Source organism: Rutidosis leptorrhynchoides, chromosome 6, assembly GCF_046630445.1.
Source record: "Rutidosis leptorrhynchoides isolate AG116_Rl617_1_P2 chromosome 6, CSIRO_AGI_Rlap_v1, whole genome shotgun sequence".
Lineage (NCBI taxonomy): Eukaryota > Viridiplantae > Streptophyta > Magnoliopsida > Asterales > Asteraceae > Rutidosis > Rutidosis leptorrhynchoides.
This window is the reverse complement of record NC_092338.1, coordinates 414,863,279-414,889,203: the sequence shown is the minus strand read 5'-3', so window position 1 is coordinate 414,889,203 and position 25,925 is coordinate 414,863,279. Positions and strand designations below refer to the sequence as shown.

General features: G+C 39.1%; 1 protein-coding gene across 1 annotated transcript in view; it reads right to left on the bottom strand.

Annotated features, from left to right (window-relative positions):
* Positions 1–742: 742 nt before the first annotated feature.
* LOC139855123 (cysteine-rich receptor-like protein kinase 15) overlaps positions 743–25,925 on the bottom strand; it is a 51,868-nt gene continuing 26,685 nt past the window's right edge. The window contains exons 3-7 of the mRNA XM_071844372.1: positions 2,976–3,160; positions 2,660–2,870; positions 2,314–2,551; positions 1,179–1,329; positions 743–1,069 (exon numbers count right to left, since the gene is read on the bottom strand). Of these exons, the coding sequence (XP_071700473.1) occupies positions 743–1,069; positions 1,179–1,329; positions 2,314–2,551; positions 2,660–2,870; positions 2,976–3,160 (1,112 nt within the window). The remainder of the gene's footprint in view (positions 1,070–1,178; positions 1,330–2,313; positions 2,552–2,659; positions 2,871–2,975; positions 3,161–25,925) is intronic.

The window sequence follows — 25,925 nt, the reverse complement described above, 5'->3', positions numbered from 1 at the left end:
ACAACCAAGTGAACCGAATCACCAATATTAAAATAGTTGTCGGTTTCGCTCCTTTCCATATGCCATACGAATTCATAATTGTGACTTGACTTTGACCGGCCACATCGGATAACTTTCTAGGGTCAAAGTCATAACTTGATATCATATCGAGTCTCCTTCCATTGCTTGTTCCATACATCCTCCTCTTGCTAGCTCCAACTAGTTCGATCAGACTTGTTCCAATAGCCATTTTCACTGACCCGAAAAAAATGGAATTGATTTCTTCGAAATTCAAGATCTTGTCTTATCTCAATTGAGATTTCGTGAACATAAATAATAGCCTATTACTTTGTATGGCATATGGGTTTCATAGTATAGAACTTAACTTTAACATAATGACTTATATAACTAACCCTTTTGGGACTTCCATATTGCCTAATTGTGTGGCGGATTTATAGTTATTGCTTTTAGTTATAAGGCAGATATTGTATAACTGTACGTGCTTTTTACAATTTTTTCCATACCTCCGAGTAATTATCCCAATATTGATTGATATTAAAAAAAAAACTGAAACTAACCTATATACGAGTAATATGCTAATACTTCGTTTCAAATACACTGACCAAGTCACTAACATGAAATGATGTGTACAAATAAAAACTCAAAAATACAATTCTACAAATTTTCATATATTTTAACGTTACATAATATACACGAAAGTAAAATTATCACACCAATCGAACTACATATATGTGCTGCTTACTTAACAAGAACTACTAGTAGAAATAGCTAGATGGACAGAAAGGTGTTCACTTACATCACCTGTAGCTGTAGATGAGGAAGTAGTTTGTTCGGACGCTTTAAATATAGCATAGGATGTTGGAGGTTCTGATGGTCTGGGAAGTTCTGTAGACCATTGGCCTTCAAGCATGAAAACAACCGCTGACATTGTTGGACGGTCTTGAGGGTCTTCTTGGACACATAACAACGCAATATTAATCCATCTAACAATGTCGTTAACTGGACACTCTTGAATTAGGAAACGATCAATCAACTCTTCTCCATTATTTTCATTCCATAAGTGCCATGCCTTTAACAATCAGATTCAATAATATAAAAAAATTGTTTAAACATTCAATAGACAACATAAACAGTACTATAAGTTACCCAAATTATAGTAGAAGACGTGATACGCTTACCGTAGTGACGAAGTTTCTGGGCTTGTCATTGTAAATAAACTTGTTGTTACGTTGTCCAGAAATGATTTCTAACATTAACACACCGAAACTGTAGACATCCGATTTTGCCGAGAATAGTCCTTCCATTGCGTACTCAGGTGCCATGTATCCACTGTTGCGATAAAAGAAATTTAATGGAACTTACAATGAGTATGTGTTAAGTGACTTCAACGATTTGTAGTAAAAAATGGTTAATTCAAATTAGGGTACTATTAGACCAAAACACCTTTGCATTGCTAACGCTTTAGAATTTAGAAACACAAAATACACCAAACAGATAAGGTTTTCCCTGTTATGCTACGTAGTCTAACCGAGTTATCTCGTGTCAGAAACCCTTTTCAGGCACCACATGTTGGATGTGCAAAGAAGATCAAAACAATGAAACAGGTATCTGGTCGCGTTCGGGTGTGGTTTGTCGCGATACGCGACAGTTTCGAACGCGACACATGAAGCTGGAACGCGACAAATGAGGCAGTGGTCAGACTCGATGGCTATCGCATTTTGATCAAGTTGGTCGCGTGTGGATGCAGTCTGTCGCGAAACGCGATGGGGTGTCGCGAAACGCGACATTGTTCGTGGCCAGCAAGTTATTTAATTTGTTTCCTAATTTTGATTAGCACTATAAATATACCCATTGTATTCTGTAAACTCATGTACGAAAAATCAATAAAAAAGCTCTCTAGTTGCCCGTGGACTAAAGCAATCATACCGATTGCATATAACCACGTAAATTCTTGTGTCTTTTACTTTTCTTGCATTTATTCTGTCCGTTTGTCGTTTGTGAGATCACAATCTATTGATTGGTGATCGTTGTTGGGTCCATAAATTCCTAACACCACAAAATATGCCAGTGAGGGTTGAACCTCAGAACTATGATGAGGATACACAAAACACACTATATATCTCACTACGGAGAATAGAAAAAAATATATGCGTTCGCAGAGGAAACCTCCCTAGCGACAACTCCATTGGGCCCCCACTAGCGAGTACAACCCCTGGGTGACGAGCCCCCGAGCGACGAGACCCGTAACCGGGTGAAGTGCGCATAATTCTAGCGGTGCGCATAATTACATGCTAAAACACATTTGTAACTTACTAAGTTCCAATAATTCTCATGGTTGTGGCTTCCATCTGTTTGCCTTTGAAAATTCTAGCAGTGCCAAAATCTGAAATTTTTGGGTTCATCTCGTCGTCCAAAAGAATATTGCCCGTTTTCAAGTCCCGATGAATAATTTTGAGCCGTGAGTCTTCATGTAGGTATCGTAGTCCCTTTGCAATTCCAATGACAATATTGGCACGCTTAGGCCAGTCTAACTCTTTACTCTTGTTTGGATCTGTATCATTAGTTCATTAACGATCCAATTAATTAAGTAAAGCTCAAGCTATGAGAGACAAATGTGACAATATATATTCTTGTGATGGAAGAACAAACTAAGACTAACCAAAAAGAAAGGTGTCGAGACTATTGTTAACCAAAAACTCGTAGATGAGAATTCGTTCGAGCCCTTTTACACAGTAACCCAAAAGCCGAACCAAATTCTTGTGCTGAAGTTTTATAATTAACTTTACTTCGTTCTTGAACTCTACAAGACCTTGCCCAGAGTTACAAGACAGCCGTTTTACAGCTATTTCTTTTCCATCCTCTAGTATACCCTATTAATAATATCCAAATTGTGCAAACATATACATATACTTGGTTCAAAAATTGAAGTGAAGTAATATAAGTTATGTATAAAGATCGAAAATATAGTATGTTACCTTGTAAACGGGACCAAAACCACCTTCACCGAGCTTATTATCCAGTGAAAAGTTGTTGGTAGCTGCCAATATTTTACTTAGATCGAAAGAATTCATCTCCCCTGTGTTGTCATCTTCACTATCATGTTTACTTCCTTCGAATGAGTTGTCACCAAACCCCACTTGAAACTCGGGTACAAATGGACCTATAATATGACAAAATAAACCGCTAACAAAATTGATTTCCTTGTAATGAGGATTTTGTTGTATATATGCGTTTCAATTAATCTGTCAACTGAAATTCTTCAAATGAACCACAATGGCGGCGGCAGAGAAAGACCGGGCACTCAGGCGAGCCGCCCGGTGGTGTCGTACGGTAGTGGGTTTATGCTTTGCTCCATTTCTCTGAACATTTTCATCATCATTTTTCTTTCCTCTCTGCTGTTATTTTACTTTACGTTATCAGGTACTATTGTTTACACTTTATTTTTAGCGTTTCACTTCACCATTTTATTTATTTCGATTTTGATGATCTATATTTTGTAAATTTTGGTTGTTTTTGTTTCTTTAAGTCGGTATTTGCAGATTAAGAAACTGAATCGTAAGGAAATTTTCAGGTTAAACATTTTTTTGTTCTGTTTTTACATTAACTATGAACATCTTATTTTATATAGATTTCTTTTGTAATGTTGAGGTTATACAGATTCGGAACTGCAAATAAGAAATGGGCTAATAGAGGTTTGCATATTTATGTTGTATTTGTTACTTTGGTTTCGGCTCTATTATTTGAGTCAACAACCATCGCCGATCGATTTATTGGCGACTTGACTACAACTTAGAGCCTAAATTGAATCCAGGCATGATTTAAGACCCATGAAAATTTGATTCTACCATTTTCACGGCATCTCTTTTTTTTTATATATTTTATTTTATCTTACAAAATTTTTTCCTACTTATTGGTCGTAGGTCCTCTTTGAAGCAATTTCTTTATCAGTCAAACAGAAAAAAGTGAGAACTTTCTCTACTCTTAGAGTGTTTCACTCTTGTTGGTGCATTATAAGTCCCTAGTTCATGTAATGTCGAGAATAAGTTAAATTGTAATGAACATTTGTGATTACTTATGGTTTGTATTGCGTTAATGTTAATATCACAAGTTCTGAGCATCCGCAGGGATGCAGGAAGCATCCGTACAGATACAAGTGTAACTGCACGGTTACATAGTGTAACCGCAAGGATGCAGAATGCATCCGTACGGATACATCAGCTGGGTGTATATATAGTCCATTACGGGTTTCTTGTTAGGGTTACGTACTATAAACCCTTTGAGCCGTATCCAATCGATGCTAGCAGTTCCCTACATGTTCTAAACGATCTAACACTTATTCTAAGTCATTCATACGACTAGATCATCATTAGGGTTATTTGTTTTGACATAAAAACCCAATATCGAGATTTTCGCACTCGATATTGTTGATATTGATCAATTAATACTGGTTAATCGATCCTACAAGTGGTATCAGAGCGTTGCGTTAGGTGTCTGTTAATCGGATTAATTTTGTGTCAAAATTGTTTTTGGTTGGTGGGTTTTTGGTTTGGGTAATAAATCATCAAAATTGCAATTTTTTGTATGATAAGATTGTGTTTTTGGATTTGGTTGGTGTTACAGAAGGTCTAAACGGTGTCTTGAACATAAAGCATTAAAGGTTTAGGTTTGGATTGACTACTGGATCGAATAAACCCCAAAACCCTATTTTTCGTGCTATTTTCTGACATGCAACCTTAAGAACTTCAACCGTACGGATACACTTTGTAACCGTACGGACACAACCACCCGGATACTCAAACCGCAAAGATACCACATCCGGACACTGCAACCGGAAGACCCTGCATCCGTGAACCCTAACCGTACGGATAACGCATCCGTACAGTGTAACCGTGAACTTTAAGTAACCGTGAACCTTAAGATACCCTATCCGCGCATTGCAACCGGACTACTTTGCAATCGTGCATTGTAACCGTATTTCTTTTGTAACCGGGCTCCTTAACCGTACGGATACTTTAACCGTGTGATATAACTGTACGGATGTAATGTCAGACAACGAATTATCATAAACTCAATCAGCCATGGTTGGTGCTTCAGTCTCGGGTTTACATAAGCTGTTGAAATCAGAAAATGAGTTAGGGACTATTTCTAGGGTTCCGAGATTAAACAATTTAGATGATTACGCAGAATGGAAGCCTAGATTCCTTATCACACTTGATGGAATCAACACCAAGATGTTTAACTGTCTTAAAACTGAGTATAAGTTTCCAGAAAAGGAAGGTGGATAGGTTAAAACACCGGAGGAACTTGGTGAAGGCGAAAGGGATGATTATGCCATAGAATGCAAAACTTACAGTCACATAACACAAGGTCTTAGCAAGGATATTTTCCACCAATTTGAGCTTCACACTACTTCATATGGAATATGGACCGCTATAGAATCTGAGTTTGAGGGTAGTAAGGAGTACAAGAAAAGAAAAGGGAAAGTTGCTAAGAAAGAATGGAAAGATTTTGCAGTTCTTGCTGATGAGAGTTTGGCGTCTGCAGTTGCTAGATATAGGCATTTGTTGACTAAGATGAAGAGATTTGATATTGTCCATCCGAATAAGAAGGTTGTTCAATGTTTTAGAGAAGGTTTACCGATTGAAGCCACGTGTTCAATATTAGATAAATCATTCAGCAGCATTGTCACTATGCTGCAAGATAAGGAATTAGAGTTACATGAACGAATGAAGAGACTCGAGGCACCACAAAAGACCCCTTCTTCGGGAAATTCTAAGACCCATGCTCCTCTTCAAACTGCATTTACGACTACTAATAAATCTAAGACATTCAGTGATTCTCCTCAAAGAGTTGTTGCACATTCAACTTCCAGCAAAGATGATAGTGCTGAGTTACTTAGAACAGATAATATTCGGACAAGAACACTTAAGGGAGTTGAATAAAATATGGCTTTAGTAGCTATGATGGTTAATTCTTACAATGATATGCTGAGTGGACATATTGGTAATAGTCATTTGAATGCACAAGATTATGAACAGATTGATAAGGATGAAATAGAGAAGATGGATATTCTTTTGGCCATGGGCAGTGTGATTAGGAGAGCCAATAAATATCTTCAAAAAACGGGAGAGAAAACCTTGGGTATTAACAAGGAAACAAAATTTGGGTTTGATATGAATAAGGTGAGGTGTTTCAACTGTGATGAGCTGGGTCATTTCAAGAAAAATTGCACTACGCCTAAAAAATCAGGTTATAAGAATCCGTTTCCCAACCAGAATAGAGAACCCAAGAACAAGGTTAATATCCCGATAGTGGATGAATCTTCAAAAGCTATGGCCGCTTCTTACGAGGAGGAAGCTTTTGATTGGTCTATCGGTGTGACATATGCCTTTGATCTTCATGCTAATGTGACCATTGCTAGGAAATATGAGGAGGAGTCTGAAAAGATGAAAGCAGAAAGAGAGAGAGTAGGTTGTACGAGTGATTTAAAGAGCTGCAAGTGTTATGTTTGTATCATGGATAGAAGGATTGATCGTGCATGGTATTGGACAAATTACTTGCGACGTGGGTATGTGAACAAGAGGGTTACCCAGAAATTCATGTGGGCAAATCATAATGATGGTGAAGTATGGAATGATGAAAGTGGTTCTTCTTCTTCAGATGATGAATCAACTTCTAAGTTCGACTGGTGCTCGTATGGAAAGGGTAGTTCGTCGTGTGGTAGTGATTCAGAGAGTCAGGAAGTTTCTAATGTCGTTGCTGGTCTGGATAAGAAAGTGAACTGTGTGATGGTAAGGTCAGATAGCTCTAGTTCAGAATCGAAATCAAATGGTGAACCGTCTCATCATTATGCATTTATGGCTGGATCTTCTGACAAACCTAAGGTACGAACTGATTTGAATTCTAATCTTAATACTGTTTGTTAGTACTGTGTTAGTTTAGAACAAGAACTGAAGTATCTTATGCATTCTACCCCTGTATGTGATAAGTGTGCTGCCTTAGAAGAACAGGTTAGAGAGTTAACTAGTATTTGCCTTAAATGTGATAAATGTGTTGCCCTAGAAGAGAATAATGCTTTCCTTAAGAAAAATTGTGCAACTCTTAAGCAACAATATGAGGATAACATGTACTATAGGATTAGAGAGAAAAAGCTTAGGGGTATCATCCATACTTTAGAGAATCAGGTGATAGATTTGAAATCTACTGTAATCTTAAACACCTAGACCAATATGAGACACATTGCAAAGATAGACTCCCTGAAAAGAGAAAAAGAATCCCTTAGGATAGACTTTGAAACTGAGAGGGAAAAGGTAGTTATGTTTAAAAGATCTGCATTTGTGCTAGAGTATTATCAACCAAAGGTGGAAAAGGTGGGCAGGGTTGGGTACAATGAATGTCCTCCTCCGTTTAATAATGATTACATAGTTGTGCCTCCTGAGAATCCTTTTGATGAGGATTTCCTCAAGGAACCCCAACCTGTGACTAATAAGGATAAGGGAAAAGATGTGGTTGAGCCTAAGACTTCTAAGAGTGTTAAAGAAGATGTGAATAGTACTGGTAGTTCAACTCCTAAGCCTGTTACAATCTTGAAAAACCCACTGAATAAGAAACCTGTTAGGATTTTTAATAAGTCCCCAATTAAGTTTACTAAAGGACCTAACCTAGAGGATGATGATTACATGAAACCACCTAGTGAACCTAAACCTGGGAATGATGATTCTCCTCCTAGGTATGTTCCTCCTGTACGCAGGTCACCAGTTAAGGCTCCTGCTAGGACTAGGACACCCCCTACGGTGGATAGACCTAGACCTCCGAATAAAAGGAATCTTAGATTTGATTATAACTGTAATAATGGCTCTCATACGTGCTTGCATTGTGGGGAAAAGGATCACTGGGCTTGGCATTGTTCTAAAAGGTTTTCAGTACCCCGTAGGGGAATTGAACTGAGTCCACCTAAACGTTTTCAAAACAAAAGGTCAGTTTCTCCTAAGAGAAATCAAATGTTTTTTAAACCTGCGTCTAGTAAGTCTGAAAAACAAGTGAGTACTCCCATGTCTGATAAGAATAAGGTTGCTCAAACTAGCTTTTATTATAGGAGACTTATGAATAAAAATCAGATATGGAAAACCAAAGGGGATGTGAATGGTGCTAGCAGTTCTGGAACTGCTGAGGGTTCTAAGGGATGTTGGAAGGATGAGGGCATTACTAACATTAACGGGAAACCCATTGCTGCTAAAGCATGGGTATCCCATGAAAACTAATCTTTTCAATTTATTTTGCAGGTCGCCTAAAGTCCACACAACAATACCTGGATTGTTTACAGTGGGGCGTCCCGACGCATGACAGGGAATATGACTTTTCTTTTACAGGTGATCAAGGTGGTCATATTACAGCTCAAGGCATGATTACTAACAATTCAGTTAGTTTTGACAAAGTGAATTACGTGAAAGAGATGTCGAATAACTTGCTGTCTGTTTCACAAGTTTGTGATAAAAAAGCATAAATTGTTGTTCGATGATCATCTGTGTTACATTTTGAAGAAAGAATATGAAATCCCGGAGAATATGATTCTTATGACAGCACCAAGAAGTCAAGACCTTTATATTCTGGATATGTCAAAGGCTTACGTTAATGCTGCTACAGGGCATCAAGCATCTGTGACCAAAGTAACTGAGCAAGAGTCTGTGTTATGGCATAAACGAATGGGTCATTTGAGCTTCAGGAAGATGAACCATTTAGTTCACAATGGGTTGGTTGAAGGTAATAATGTAAAAGGTTTTCATGTTCCAGAAGGGTGTTTGTGATGACCCGGAAATTTCGACTAAATTTAAACTTAATCTTAAATGATTAATGATTTCGACACGATAAGCAAAGCGTATGAAGTTGAATCTCAAAATTTTGAACTATTCAATTACCCTTCGGTTGTTCTCAACGATTCGCGAACCATTATATGTAAATAGATACATATATATACTATAACTTGAAAACGTAACAAAGTTTTAATTGCATGATACCATACATTAAACTTATTGGTTTATATATCTATTTGAATATATATGATTTCAAGTTATTTAGTAAACGATAGTAACATTCGTTTATTGATTCGATTGATATTTAGATAAGTTAACTAAAGCGTTTAAGATGAACCAGTAAAACACTAATTTGCTACAGTGTTTTCAAATTGCCACATTACTCAAAATGGAACAGTGTTTTCGAAAATCACTATTTGCTACAGTGAAATTGACTTTGCTACAGTGAATTGCTACAGTAAAAATTGACTTTGCTACAGTAACTTTGCTACAGTAAAACACTATTTTAAAATGTATTTTAACAAATAGCGAGACGATGATTTATAGAAGTAAATGACCAAAACACTCAAATGTATAAGTTATAATTTGAGTGATATAATTTAGGGATAATTTAAGTTTATATTGTGACAAAGGTACGAGTCACAAAACGAAAAGTACTAGTTTCCTAAGCGTACGAAAATGCGTTCGAGAAACCGGAACCGGGACATAAGTCGAGTGATGACGTACCACTTATCGGAACGAAAATTTCAAATCAACTATGCACGTGAATTTAATATAATATATAATTAATTATATAAATTATATATATTATATTAATATTTAATTATGTCGACGAACTACAAAACAAATCAAATTTGAGCTGTCATTTAAGCTCATGCGATCGCATGAGCATACCAAAGAAACTCCATGCGATCGCATGGAAGCTGGATCCAGAAAACATCTATAAATTCAGTCGAATTCGTTCCATTTTTTTCACATATATTACTCCGTATAATATTTATTATTATTATTATTATTATTATTATTATTATTATTATTATTATTATTATTATTATAATTATTATTATTATATTATTATTATTATTATTATTAATCTTATTATTTTTATTATTAGTGTTATTATTTTTGCGATACAAAAATAATAATGTACATAAAATATTACGACGGAGTGCTGTCCAAGTAATTTTCAAAACGAGTTTCCAAGCGAGCTAGAGCTAGGGAAAATATGGGTTATTACCAAGGAGGTTATGGGTAATGTTCGGGGGTATTTTTGTGAAGCAAACCTCGTGTTTATCATCTCCGATGCGTCTACGTGCTTTCCTACAATATTGTATATCAATATTAAACAGTGAGTTTCATTGATCCCTTTTTAATTGCTTTTACAATATATATTTTTGGGCTGAGAATACACGCACTTTATTTTAAACGCAATGGATACAAGTACATACTAAATTCTACACTGAGTTTGAACCGAAAATCCCTTAGCTTTGGTAACTAGTAACTGCCGGTTATAAAAACTGGTGGGCGCGAGTAGTTATATATGGATCCATAGGGCTTGATATCCCCGTCCGAGCTAGAGCACTAGCCTTTTAACGAACGTATGCTATTTGAGAAGCGTACACGTTGGTTTGCGTGTATTATTAAGATGATTATACAAAGGGTACAAATTATATAAATATTAAAGTTTAGTTACCAGGGTGCTCAACTTTGTAGAACCGATTGATAAACGTTTCGGATGAAACAACTGAAATCTTGTGGTCCACCTTTTATTTAAAACATATTGATAAACGTTTTGAATGAAACAACTGAACTTTTGTAATCCACATTGATATACGGATTATGTGTAATATTAAAACTATGGACTCACCAACCTTTGTGTTGACACTTGAAGCATGTTTATTCTCAGGTTTCTAGAAGTCTTCCGCTGTTTGCTGATACGTGATACAAGTTATGTGCTTGGAGTCATACATGCTATATACAAGAAACTTGCATTCACCAAACCATTACCATGTACCTTATTTTGACTGTATTGTCAATAGATGTATTATTGTAAACCATTTAAATGGTGATTGTCTATACGTAAAAATCATCAGATGTTAAAAACCTAGAATTTATATATTCATTTATGAAATACCTTTTCAAACGAATGCAATGTTACAAAACGTATCACATAGAGGTCAAAACCTCGCAATGGGACCAGATGTTGATGTATTCGTCCAGGTGGATTAGGACGGGTCATCACAGTGTTTGTAGTGCAAGCAAGGAAAAAAGTCAAAGAAATCACACAAAGCTAAGAAACATCATTCCATTGATATTCCTCTTGAGCTTCTTCATATGGATCTCTTTGATCCAATTAACAAGAAGAGTATAACTGGTCACTCATATTGCTTGGTGGTTACGGATGAATACTCGCGTTTCATGTAAGACCCGAATATTTATCTTGCTTGTTTGTGTATTAAGACGTTCGAGATTGGGTTTCGCGGATTATTTATATAAAGTTTAAAATGCAAAAGAATCTGTTTCTGTTATGTCGCGCGCCGCGCGGGGATTCGGCGCGCCGCGCCATTTGCTGCTGACAGAATCCCTTGTTTTCTTAATTGGTTTAAATGAAGGGCAAATGGGTAATTTCACTTGAGGCCGGATTTGTGAGGCTTATGAGCTAGTTTGGATCAGTTTTGGATCCCATTCACATCCACTCATCATCTTCATCCATTTTAGAGAGAGAGTAAGAGTTTAGAGAGAGATTGGAGGTTTTGGTGAGGAAGAAGCTCGAATCGTTCAAAGTCTCGGGTTTTAAAGTTGTTCCTTTCGTTCTCGGCTACACGGTGATAGTATTGGTAAGCTCAAACTCCGAATTTCATTTGTTTAAATTGATATAAAGTTAGGGTTTTGAGTTAATTAGTTGTAAAACCCTTTTATGTGATGAAATGGATTTATGGTGACTAGTTATTCTTGTCACTTGGCGGGTTTTGGGTTGATTGACGATTTGGCCTTGATTAGGCTTTAATCTTGGGATTTATCACTTGGATTAGTGATTATGGAAGTGTTGAAACCTATTTAGGGTTATTTGATTTACTAACTTTGACTTTGGGTCAAATTAGGGTTTGGTGGTGATTATGACCCATTTGGTGACTTAATGAGGTTTACGAACTTAAAATGGATTAAGTTGAAGTATAAGTCCGAGTTAAATGTGTTTTGGTGTCAAAACTTATAAAGGACGAGATTTTGACCTTTATGGGTCAAAATTAGGGTTTAAGTGTCAAAATGGGTATGACACGTGTTTGGCACTTGTGTCCGGGTTTAATTGGCTTATTAGGACCATTCTCACTTGTGTTAGTGATTTTTGGTTAGTTCGGGCACGGTTTGTGCTTGGAAGTGCAATTGGGTCGAAATTGCACTAAGTGTTGAATTGGGTTGGTTTGTAAATCCATCCTAATTGTATTGTTGTAATTGTGATAATGGAATAGGTATTTTCCATTGGCAAGTTGCGGATTACTTGGAAGCATTCTTCAAGACTTCAAGGTGAGTGATATTATCCTATGTACATATGTATGTGTAGGATGGGTGCGGGTCGGGTGAAGTGATTCTCGGCTATAGAGCTCACTTCACATGTAGGTGGACTTGATGGACTTTTGTATAAGTCCAATTGGCACGGTTGTGCGTTTTGGTTGACCATCTTTGGCGAAGTACACGTTCGTGTGTACATTATCACACGTGATTGTGATTTGGATGTTGTGGCCCCGATGTGGTGGATTTTATAATCCCGTGACCGTGGGTTTGAGTTGGAGAAGTGAATCGCGTGTGGTTTCGGATTCACGATGACGCGTGTGGTTTCGGTCATCTTATCAAATGAATCTCGTGTAGTTCGGATTCATGGTGACTCGTGTAGTTCGGTCATCTTATTGAGGTAGTAATCTCGTGTGGTTTCGGATTCCTAAGGCTCGTGTAGTTCGGCCAACCTCGATGTTGTGAAGATAGTAATCTCGTGTGGTTCGGATTACTAAGGCTCGTGTAGTTCGGCCAATCTTCATTGTGGTATTTGGTTCTCGGTATGGGGTTAAGGTGTTAACCTTGTTCGTTTAAATTGTTATATATATTAATGTATTGTTGTGTTGTAGCTAACCCTCCGGGTGTAGCCATTTGGAGATGTTCACTTTGTCGTTGGTGGACTCATATTTGTTGTTGTACCTTTAGCTTGATGCTTAGAGATTGTACGGTATGCTTAGTGTAGTTGCTTTATATTTGGATGCTACGGTATGCGGTATTTGTTTGTGTGGCGTATTCATTTTATACATATATATGTATGTAGTATATTATCATTCACTAAGCGTTAGCTTACCCTCTCGTTGTTGACTCTTTTTATAGATTGCATGCGGATGGTGGCTCGGGTAAGCGCGAGGATTAGAGGACTTGCATAGTTTGCGTAGAAGGCTTGCTTTTGGATTTATTAGGATTGGGTAGTGTATCCCCAATTGCCATGCTCGGCTTTGTTTTGTATTAAGAGTTTTATGGTCTAAAATTGTATTTTTATACTTAAAGGGTAATTTGGGCACGTGTGGGCCCCACTTTGTAAAACTCGCTCAAACCTTAGTTATGTGCTAGTTTTACATATATTAATGTACGGTTAAAAGCGTTTTGGCTAAATGTGTCGGGAACTAGTCAAACATTTTCGTTAAATTGACTTCCGGGGACAGCGGGCTGTCCAGGTGATTTGGCGCGCCGCGCGCCCACCTGGCGCGCCGCGCGAGTGAACTGCACCAGAAAATTTTTTTTTTGTTGTGAAATTTAACGGGAATCGTCGTGGTTTGGTTTGGGTCGTTACAAGTGGTATCAGAGCATGGTCTAAGGGATTTAGGTGACTTGAGATAGGTGCCTAGACTTAGACTTGTGTGTGCTTAAATTGTTGCGGGACTTGTAGGATTACGGGTCGGAATGGGTTTGGTTAGTGCCTTGGCTATAGGTTGACTAACGTTTATATTAGTAATGCGGATATTATTAATATGTTGTTGTGTTGTGATAATAATTCTCGCGTGTGTTTGTACCGCGTAGAATTTTGGTTGTGTTTGTGTATATCATCGAGCGAGACGGTCGTTGTACTAACGAGTCGATGCGGCATGTGTGCGTAATAAGAACTTGCAAACCTTATTACGGGTGCAAATCGTGTCTAACAAGTGATGTACGATGAGTGTTTAGCAAGATAGGGCTGTGTCGTGCGTACGGTTTTACACGTTCGTGGACTAATCGTTTTGCATTCTTTAGAATGACGACGCGAAACGAGACCGAGGCGAATGACGTGGAGTTTAACGCTAGGGTTGCGGCCGCCGTTGCGGAGCGAATAAGTGCGTTAGAAGAAAGAATGGAAAGGAGGTATTCCGAACTTCAAAGTAGTAGTGAAATGGAGCGTTATCTTAAAAGCTTCATGAGGACTAAACCCCCGATGTACGACGGAAAACCGGATCCTTTGGTGAGCACAACTTGGATTTCGGATGTCGAAGGGTGTTTTCGTACTATTGATTGCCCTCCCGAGAGGAAGACGAGACTCGCTACGAGTTTGTTGCGTGGTAGGGCAAGGGATTGGTTGGATGGTAAGATTGATCTTGTCGGTGGCGAGACGTTTATGGCCTTATCGTGGGACGAGTTTAAGGAGGAATTCTTTGAGGAGTTCCGGACTTCGGCCGATTTGTGGGAATTGCGTAATGAGTTGCGAAATTTGCGACAAGGATCTATGGAATTGAGTACTCTTAAGGCGACCTTTATGGCAAAGGCTCGTTTTTGTCCGGAGTATTTGGGGAATGATCGTTTGTTAATGGGGGATTTCTATCGGACCTTGAATGATGACTTGAAAAGTAAGATTAGTCGGGGTCAAGCGAAATCGTTTTCGGAATTATTCGACTTGGCTAGAGGTTTCGAGTCGTATTCACGATCGAATAGGGGTGAATCTTCAAGTGAGAGAAGAGTTGTTTCTTATGGTGCTCCGAGTAAGAGGACTAAGGGTCCGAGTGTGAGCACGGGTGGTACGCGAACGGGTATATCGGATTCTAGTACGGCTAGATGTTACAATTGTGGCGTGAGGGGTCACAAGTCTTGGGAATGTTCGGTACCAAAGGGTGGTAGTATGGTGTGCTTCAATTGCCAAAAGGAAGGACATCGTAAGTCGGAATGTCCCAAGTTAGCGGGGACGGGTGCGGCGAGGAGACGTTAAGGTACGTTTAATTTTGATAAATATGTCTTTCGATTATTTATTAAATGCCGTTTGAGTTTGAGTTGCATGCCTTTGTTGTGTATGTTATGCTATGGGTGACGTTCCTAATGGAAGTACCCTAAGGTGATGTTTGATTGTCGGGTGAAGGGCGTAAGACTTGGTGCAACCAAGCATTCCTTAGTATTTGGGGTATGTTTCTACCAAGCCACGGAAATGGTTTTGGTGTTCGATTGTTAAGCGCGTGTTCACTTGTGTGTTGAAGTTGATGAACCACGAGGTTCGTCGGTTGATTGGAACCTTTGAGTTCGAGTGTTTAAAATCTCGATGTGTGTTGGTAATGGAGTCTTTATGACGCGACATTAGGTGCCTCTTTTATACCTACTAGCGTGGTGTCGACTCCGATTGTGTTGTGGTTACATTGTACTTAGGGTCCCGGGAGAAACCCTTAGGTACATGAGTGACTAGGTGAAACTTGACAAACTAAGCAATTGGATGATTGCGAGAGTATGGTTTGCGAAATCGTGGTACACTTTTCGTTTGAAGTGTCTAAGGATCATTTGAAATCCTTTGTGTGCTCGAGGTTAGAGCAAGATGTAGGATGGGTCGCGTGTACCCAATTGTTGGTAAAGTCTACCTTCGGTAGCATTGTACGGTTGTACGAATTGTGTTATAGGAACGTGGTTCCAAGTGGAGGAGTCGCACTCCCGCATGAGGAAGTTTTAGTGTGATATTTCGGATGATGCTTTTGGTAGATCCGGAAATTTCGTCGAGACCTAGTTTTGGTCAACTTGTGGTAGAGTACAATTTTGGTTAAATTGTACTTATGATATTGGATTGGAATTACCACTGAGGTGGTAATGTGGTAAATCTCGTTGAGAGATAATGGACGTGTTTGGTGAGCAAGGTGAAATCCTTCGGTTAAGGGAGGTGTGTGTCGGATTCTCTTTTGGGGAATCATTGTTTGGTACCTATGTTTGATATAGGTGGTTCTTGCTCGATTGTGGGGATGGTTAGTGGTATCCGTTAGGATTCACTATAGTGTAGCAGGGCGCGATGTTGCACTACTCGTTGTTTGAGGCCGAAAGTGCGTATGTGATCGATGAAGCATGATCTTTAGGGTCCGCTGACTTCATCGTGGTATTGATGATTTATGAAGCATGACCTTCGGGGTCCGCTGACTTCATTATGGTACGGTTGAGTGATGGAGCATGATCTTTAGGGTCCGCTGACTTCATCACGGGAGTACGTGATCGGTGAAGCATGATCTTCGGGTCCGCTGACTTTATCCGGTGTTGAGATTTGGTGAAGCATGATCTTCGGGTCCGCTGACTTCGCCATAGTAGTGGATCGCGTGTGGTTTCGGATTCACGATGACGCGTGTGGTTTCGGTCATCATATTGTGGAAGTGGATCGCGTGTGGTTTCGGATTCACAAATGACTCGTGTGGTTTCGGTCATTGTATTGAGGAGTGAGTCTCGTGTAGTTCGGATTCACAATTGACTCGTGTAGTTCGGTCATTCCTCCGGGATAGTGACTCTCGTGTAGTTCGGATTCACTATGGCGCGTGTAGTTCGGCCATTCCCGATTGTTGTTGTGTTGAAGGTAGTGAGTCGCGTGTAGTTCGGATTCACTAAGGCGCGTGTGTTTTCGGCCAGCCTTCATGTGTTGTGTGATCCATTGGTTGTTTGATACACCGATGGTGGGGTCGTAAGGACCGTATTGTTTGATCTATCGGTTGTTTGATACACCGATGGTGGGGTCGTAAGGACCATGTTGTGTGATTAGTGATGCGATAGCCGTGTTTCGCTCACGTGTTGTTACGGGTGTGACAATAGTCGATTTTGTACACCTTGGGTTCTAGCGTTGCCATGATTGTTTTGGGCGTTATCGGTTTTAACCGTTGGATTACAATGTTACGGTAGTTGCGTATTGGTCGTATTGCGCACTACAATGGACGTTATCGATTGGTGTTATCCGTAAGGATTAGTTTGGTTCGGTCTTCATCGTTTTGGGTTGTCGACCATAGGTTGAGACTTGGTTACTTTTAGCATGGTACTCGGTAACAGTACGCTGAGGGATTGATATCTCGGTACGAGATTGGATGAGTTTTCCCGATGTTAGGGAATGAGCATGGTTTTAGTGCTCGGATGGTGATTTGAATAAATCGCGGGTGACGATTTAGTTGTGGAAGGCGATTCGTTGGAAAGGAATTGCTTAGGAAAGTCGGATTGGGACTTATGTCGAGGACCGTAGGGTGAGGTCCACTTGGTTAAGTGACGAGGATCACGAGGACGTGATCGAGTTTAAGTGGGGGAGAGTTGTAAGACCCGAATATTTATCTTGCTTGTTTGTGTATTAAGACGTTCGAGATTGGGTTTCGCGGATTATTTATATAAAGTTTAAAATGCAAAAGAATCTGTTTCTGTTATGTCGCGCGCCGCGCGGGGATTCGGCGCGCCGCGCCGTTTGCTGCTGACAGAATCCCTTGTTTTCTTAATTGGTTTAAATGAAGGGCAAATGGGTAATTTCACTTGAGGCCGGATTTGTGAGGCTTATGAGCTAGTTTGGATCAGTTTTGGATCCCATTCACATCCACTCATCATCTTCATCCATTTTAGAGAGAGAGTAAGAGTTTAGAGAGAGATTGGAGGTTTTGGTGAGGAAGAAGCTCGAATCGTTCAAAGTCTCGGGTTTTAAAGTTGTTCCTTTCGTTCTCGGCTACACGGTGATAGTATTGGTAAGCTCAAACTCCGAATTTCATTTGTTTAAATTGATATAAAGTTAGGGTTTTGAGTTAATTAGTTGTAAAACCCTTTTATGTGATGAAATGGATTTATGGTGACTAGTTATTCTTGTCACTTGGCGGGTTTTGGGTTGATTGACGATTTGGCCTTGATTAGGCTTTAATCTTGGGATTTATCACTTGGATTAGTGATTATGGAAGTGTTGAAACCTATTTAGGGTTATTTGATTTACTAACTTTGACTTTGGGTCAAATTAGGGTTTGGTGGTGATTATGACCCATTTGGTGACTTAATGAGGTTTACGAACTTAAAATGGATTAAGTTGAAGTATAAGTCCGAGTTAAATGTGTTTTGGTGTCAAAACTTATAAAGGACGAGATTTTGACCTTTATGGGTCAAAATTAGGGTTTAAGTGTCAAAATGGGTATGACACGTGTTTGGCACTTGTGTCCGGGTTTAATTGGCTTATTAGGACCATTCTCACTTGTGTTAGTGATTTTTGGTTAGTTCGGGCACGGTTTGTGCTTGGAAGTGCAATTGGGTCGAAATTGCACTAAGTGTTGAATTGGGTTGGTTTGTAAATCCATCCTAATTGTATTGTTGTAATTGTGATAATGGAATAGGTATTTTCCATTGGCAAGTTGCGGATTACTTGGAAGCATTCTTCAAGACTTCAAGGTGAGTGATATTATCCTATGTACATATGTATGTGTAGGATGGGTGCGGGTCGGGTGAAGTGATTCTCGGCTATAGAGCTCACTTCACATGTAGGTGGACTTGATGGACTTTTGTATAAGTCCAATTGGCACGGTTGTGCGTTTTGGTTGACCATCTTTGGCGAAGTACACGTTCGTGTGTACATTATCACACGTGATTGTGATTTGGATGTTGTGGCCCCGATGTGGTGGATTTTATAATCCCGTGACCGTGGGTTTGAGTTGGAGAAGTGAATCGCGTGTGGTTTCGGATTCACGATGACGCGTGTGGTTTCGGTCATCTTATCAAATGAATCTCGTGTAGTTCGGATTCATGGTGACTCGTGTAGTTCGGTCATCTTATTGAGGTAGTAATCTCGTGTGGTTTCGGATTCCTAAGGCTCGTGTAGTTCGGCCAACCTCGATGTTGTGAAGATAGTAATCTCGTGTGGTTCGGATTACTAAGGCTCGTGTAGTTCGGCCAATCTTCATTGTGGTATTTGGTTCTCGGTATGGGGTAAAGGTGTTAACCTTGTTCGTTTAAATTGTTATATATATTAATGTATTGTTGTGTTGTAGCTAACCCTCCGGGTGTAGCCATTTGGAGATGTTCACTTTGTCGTTGGTGGACTCATATTTGTTGTTGTACCTTTAGCTTGATGCTTAGAGATTGTACGGTATGCTTAGTGTAGTTGCTTTATATTTGGATGCTACGGTATGCGGTATTTGTTTGTGTGGCGTATTCATTTTATACATATATATGTATGTAGTATATTATCATTCACTAAGCGTTAGCTTACCCTCTCGTTGTTGACTCTTTTTATAGATTGCATGCGGATGGTGGCTCGGGTAAGCGCGAGGATTAGAGGACTTGCATAGTTTGCGTAGAAGGCTTGCTTTTGGATTTATTAGGATTGGGTAGTGTATCCCCAATTGCCATGCTCGGCTTTGTTTTGTATTAAGAGTTTTATGGTCTAAAATTGTATTTTTATACTTAAAGGGTAATTTGGGCACGTGTGGGCCCCACTTTGTAAAACTCGCTCAAACCTTAGTTATGTGCTAGTTTTACATATATTAATGTACGGTTAAAAGCGTTTTGGCTAAATGTGTCGGGAACTAGTCAAACATTTTCGTTAAATTGACTTCCGGGGACAGCGGGCTGTCCAGGTGATTTGGCGCGCCGCGCGCCCACCTGGCGCGCCGCGCGAGTGAACTGCACCAGAAAATTTTTTTTTTTGTTGTGAAATTTAACGGGAATCGTCGTGGTTTGGTTTGGGTCGTTACATTTCACGTGGGTAGTAATGTTAAAAAATAAAGCTGATATGTTCGAGCAGATTAAGTTATTGATCGCTAGACTAGAAACTTTATATAAGTTGAAGGTTAGAATAATTCGAACAGATAACAGGACAGAGTTTAAGAATTGGTTTTGTAACGAAAGCGGGATTCAACAACAGTTTAGTTCTTCTTATACTCAACAGATGAAAGGAGTGGCTGAGAGAAAGAACAGAACTTTAATTGAAATGGCCAGAACTATGCTGGCTCAGAATTGCCTGTTACATTTTGGAGTGAAGCGATTTCTAATGCATGCTACACAATGAATAGAGTTCTTGTTGTTAGACGACACGGCAAGACAAGTTATGAGCTTTTAGTAAGAAGGAAACCGAATATCCAGCATCTTAAACCTTTTGGTGTGATTTGTACAATTATGGTCACGGATACTGGTGGTAAATTTGGTCCAAAGGCAATTTTAGGTAGATTTTTGGGTTATGGGAATGCGTGTAAGCGGGTTTTAAATCTTGATTCTAAATATGTTGAAGAGCATACTAATGTAGATGTCTAGAGACATGCTCGTATTCCGGCTAGCAAAGGTTATTCTTGGTAATTTGATTATGACGGATTGGTTGATTCATTCCACCTTCCTGATGAAGACTCTGAGGATGAGATTGTTGCACAAATGATGTATAACATGCGTATTTTGTCAGAAAACGCATCTGATGTGTATGTGCAAACTAATATTCCTTTTGAATCTGAGACCGTTACTCCTACTGCAGAAATCAATAATAATGACTCAGATTCTGATATTTCTATTCAAAATCTAGAGGAAACTGCTAGTCTGAGGGGGAGGAAGAATTGTTAGAGGATGTAGTGGTCAACCAACCCACGGTGACCGTTACAGAAGAACCTACTGAAACTGGGGAACCGAGAAGTTCCAGTAGAACTGTGTCCCTCCCTAAGCGGCTTGAAGATTATGTGATAGATCCTGCAGGCGTTTCAGGTGCTTCAGTTGAAAAGGCTTCTACTTCAGATGAAAGAGTCACACCCTCTGCAAACGTTGTTGTTGCATATTATACTCAGTTGAATAAGACCGGAACTATCTTCAGAAATGCGTATTCGTGCTTTGTTTTGCAAATTGAACCTGAAGATGTCAAAGAGGCTCTGCAGTATAGTGAGTGGGCTACAATTTCATCATTTGGGTGTATGGCGTTTTGTTAATCCACCAAAAGGCTATAAACCGTATGGCCTAAAGTGGGTTTTAAAAAATAAGAGAGATGATCAAGGTATAGTGATTCGTAATAAAGCTCGTTTGGTTGTAAAGGGTTATCAGCAGATTCTGGATATTGATTATGATGAAGTGTTTGCTCCAGTAGCTAGACTGGAAGCGATTCGAATGTTTTTGGCGTTTGTCTCACATAGAGGTTTTCGGGTTTTTTAGATGGATGTAAAGAGTGCATTCTTGTATGGTACTCTCAAAGAGAAATCAATATATGTTACGCAGCCATCGATTTTTACTGATCCTCATCATCGATTTTTACTCTCAAAGAGAAATCAATATACCTGTTGACTGTGTTAGGTGTGAAAGATAGAGTTGAAGTCGTGTCTGAAAATGAGCTTTTGAAGTAAACTAAGTTTCTGTAATTTTCTGTATATTTCTGCATCTGCATGTTAAGTTAGATTTGCATGTTTACTTATTTTTGTTTGCATGTTAGTTAGATTTATTTTCTGCTTTGCATGATAAAATCCAAAAAGCTAAAAAGATTTTCGGTTTTAGAATTTTAGGGGGAGAAAAAGGCTACATCAGAAAATACAAAAACATTAGAAAAACAAAAAAAATACAAAAACATTATAAAATCAAAAAAATCATAAAAAGTAGAAAAACATAAAAACGAGTAGTTGATATGTGAAATGGGAAATGACTGTATTACTGAGCTTGCATGTTTACTGTTCGACGCATACAGTAAGTAGTACTTACAGCTTAATTTGACGATTATTTATATGATGAACTGTTATACCTTGTTGACTTAATCATGGAATGAGATGATCACATTCACAATAAGTAAAAATCTTGATAAGGAAATCATGGAAAGATTTACAGCGGTTAAGGGTAATCACTTAACTACCACATGTGCATATTCTAGAGTAAGTTGTTGAGGAAATCGACAGGAGGTGAGGGTATCCCCTATCTGGACGTATACTCTAGAGAAAGTTGGTGTTGGATATCCCCAAGAAAGAATCAAAATTGTTGCACCATTGAGTCTTACGACTAATTGGGATATTCAATTGATCAATAATAAGTTGAGGATGTTCTAACTGATTGTACACACCAACTTCTATCAGCTTTTAATGCCATAATTGTAACTAAACCCCAAAAAATAGGATTATGTCAAGGGGAACGTCTTTTCTGTGAACGGGTTGAAAAGTACAGTTTTGTATCACAGTCCATGAATAAATGATTTGAGTTACACGTTATACAACTGAAGATAAAAGATCTTCAACGTGAGGAAGTTAATTCGAGATATCAGACAAAATCAAGACAGCGGTGTGTTGCCATGAAAGAATGAAAAATGAAATAATAAAATGAAAAAGAATGAAAAAATGGAGAAAGGTGGCACATTGCATATCTAATTTATCATGAAATCAGGAGTGAGATCGTGAAACACGAAGATATCAAAGTCAAGATGTTGATTGAATCAAGAAGAAGTTTTTTCCAGTATGATGTTAAATTGTGAAGATTCCAGAGAAGAACTTAAATCATTCATATTACATCGATATCATTTATATGGACTCATCAATATTTGTAGTATGGGATTATGCCTATTAAGACTTAGACAGCGAAAGAGGTTTTCTGCGAGATATTCTGAACACTCACTCCAAAGAAAGCTTCGACTTTCACTTTCCGTTTACTCCAATAACTTTAAGATAAAGGGAGTATGGGGTTGATAGCGGTTGGTATCCAAAAAGGTTGCGCAATTGTCAGAATGTTCAAAATACTATGAGATCCACCAGAGCCATCAAGATTGAAAAGTATACGTCTACGGTAGACGCTTATGGCTGCCAGGGATATTCCAAAATTACTATGAGAATTTCCTGATCAATGGAGTCTAAAGTATGAGCTCGTGGTAACGGAAAGTGTCAATAGAAATAAATCGTGCAATCTGAAGTGAAGACCAAGTCTATGATCTAATCTAGCACAGCAATGTGTTAAAGTAATTAATTAGCGTGATCATCAAAAAGTCTTAAATAAATCGGCAGCGGCGCCAAGAAAGTGTGATGCGTACGTGACAATACATCTTTTACCCTCAAAAATTTATATATGATTCAAACACTAACAAATAAGTGCACACAACTAACGAGCACTTAGAACCTGATTTTTATAGCACTTCAATGTAAGTATTCTTATCAAGTTCATCCCAAGAGAGCGGTCTAAGTCGGATATTTGAAACTATCAATTGTTCTAGGATTTGTTTGATTAGGGGTTTTGTAAGACCCGAATATTCGTAGTGTACATATGTGTATATGAGTTACTCAAGTTTGGGGTTTTGTTGCACATAATTAAAAAGACAAAAGATGCTGAACTGGGAGGGTCGCGCGCCGCGAGGCTAGGTGGCGCGCCGCGCCATCTGTCTGTGACAGATTCTCTCTTTCTTTTAAATTGGATATTTTGAGGGTATTTTGGTAAAATCACTTGGAGGCCGAATTTATTACCCTAGATCAGTTTTGGGGAGCTCATTTACTACTCCCACAACAACCCCATCTTCTCCAATTAAACTCTAGAGTGAGAGTGCAATCCTTGAGAGAGAAAGCTCCATCAAAGGGTGAAAGGGGTTGAATCGGGTCTTAGTGCGAGTTCTAAAGTCGTTCATCTAGTCGCTAGCTACGTAGTGATTGTGTTGGTAAGTTCTAAAACCTAGATTCTTACTTTAATTGCATTAAGGGTTAGGGTTTGGGTTAGTGATGCACACAAAACCCACTTGCTAGTAATTTGGGGGTTTTGGGTGAATTTGGGTCATGTAGACTCAAAGGTAACTAATTAGGGTTCCAAAGTGTTAATTTATGTTTATGAACCTAATTAGTTAGTGAAAGTACTAGAACACTTCAATGATATGTAAATGGGTGTTAATTGGGCATGGATGACCCAAATGGGTGTGTTGACCTTGAAATGGGTCAAATGGGTCTTTAATGACCTAAGTGGCCTAGCAATTATGAAAATGAGTTAGCCTTGTGACCTAAATGTGTTTTAAACCCATCTTGACGAATGATTAGGGTTTTGGTGTGTGTTGACCCAATTTAGGGTTAAGGGTGCAAATGGGTTGAAATTGCACCTTGGGTCAAAATGGCTTAGAATGGTGAAAGGGATGGTTGACCGACTTGAGTTTGCATTTGATAATATGTATAATGTGATAGGTACGTTACTTTGAGGTTTTGCAAGCTCGGGTATCTTTTCACAAGACTTTGAGGTGAGTGGAATAATTATATGCGTATGTATATAATGTATCTATTTGTTGTAGCGTGAAAGGTGTAGTGTCGAGGTGTTAAGACACCACGTTTCACGTGAAGAGTGTAGCATCGAGGTGTTAAGATGCCACTCGGGTGTAGCATCGAGGTGTTAAGATGCCACCTAGGAGTGTAGTGTCGAGGTGTTAAGACACCACTCCGTAAAATAATGAGTGAAGCATCGAGGTGTTAAGATGCCACTCGGGGTGAAGTGCCGAGGTGTTAAGGTGCCACCCTAGGGGTTAGTGGTGCGAGGTGTTAAGTGCCCTAACGGATGTTATGAACACCGATGGCGTTTTTGCGAGCGCCGTTCCCTTGTACTATTGGTTAACCATGGTTATTTGTGTTGTAAGCATATTATATTATTCGAGTTATATTTATATGCGGTTGTTATGCTAGCTTGTGGTATGGGAGAATTATAGCTTGATATTGCGACGATAAGCTAATGTTGTTTGCTAGCATGTTTGCGGTTGTGTAAGTGTATGCAAGTAGGTATAATTATATATGTATTCGTATAATTATTGCATTCACTAAGCTTTGCTTACCCTCTCGTTGTTTACCATTTTATAGGTTCGGTTTTGGACAAGGGTAAGGGCATCGTTTTGGACTAAAGATCCCGCTTGATGCTAGGGGACGCTTTTGGCTTTAGTAGCTCTTGGAGTTTGACCGATAGTTGGGTAGTTTAATCCCAAACGCCATGCTCATGGTGTAGTTTGGAACTTAAACTTTTTGGTGGTCGAAACTCGTAAATTGTATTAAACTCGTAAAACGGCCGATGTGGGCCCCGCTTGTAAAACTTTAATTTTATGTTTGAAACATGTTAGTTTTACATATTTGGTTGTATGGTAAAAAGCGTTTTGTCTAAAAGTGCCGGGAACTAGTCAATCTTTTCGCGGTTAAAAGTCCCGGGGACAGCCAGATATGGCGCGGCGCGCGGGCCATATGGCGCGGCGCGCCGATGGTCTGCAACAGAAAAATTTTTTTATTTCGTATTTTTCACAAGGTTTTGTCGGGTGTTGGTTTGGGTTGTTACAAGTGGTATCAGAGCATGGTCTAAGGGATTTAGGTGACTTGAGATAGGCGCCTAGACTTAGACTTTTTGTGTGCGCGTTTATGCGAGACTTGTAGGACTTTGGGTCGGATCGGGATTGGTTTGTGCATAAGTTTATGTAAACTAATCATGTGCTATTTGTTATGTATGTTTAGCGAGCATCGAGCGAGATGGACGTTGTACTAGCAAGTTAATGCGACGTGCTCGCGTAACAATGATTAGCTACCATTGTTACGGGCGCAAATCGTGTCGAACGAGCAATGTACGACGATTGTTGAGCAAGATGGGGTAGTGTGGTGTATATGTATATACTTATGTGTTAAATCCTTTTCGTCTCGTTGTTTAATCTATTCCGTCTTATAGAATGAAGATGAGAAACGGGCATGATATCAACGGCGGAGGTACTAGTGAAGAAGCCGAGTTTACGGCCAAGGTTGAGGCCATTTTGAAAAGGCATCATGAAGCTTTTCTCGAGGACGTTAAGAAGATGTTCCTAGATACGATTGACGAGCAATTAGTCAATGTGGTAAAGGAGCAAGTTAAGGCCGTTCTTCGCGAAGATAATGTGGGAAGACGGGACTTTTTCTATAAGAATTTCAAAGACTCTCAACCTCCCTCTTTTGATGGTGAAAGAGTTCCTCTTAAGAGCGC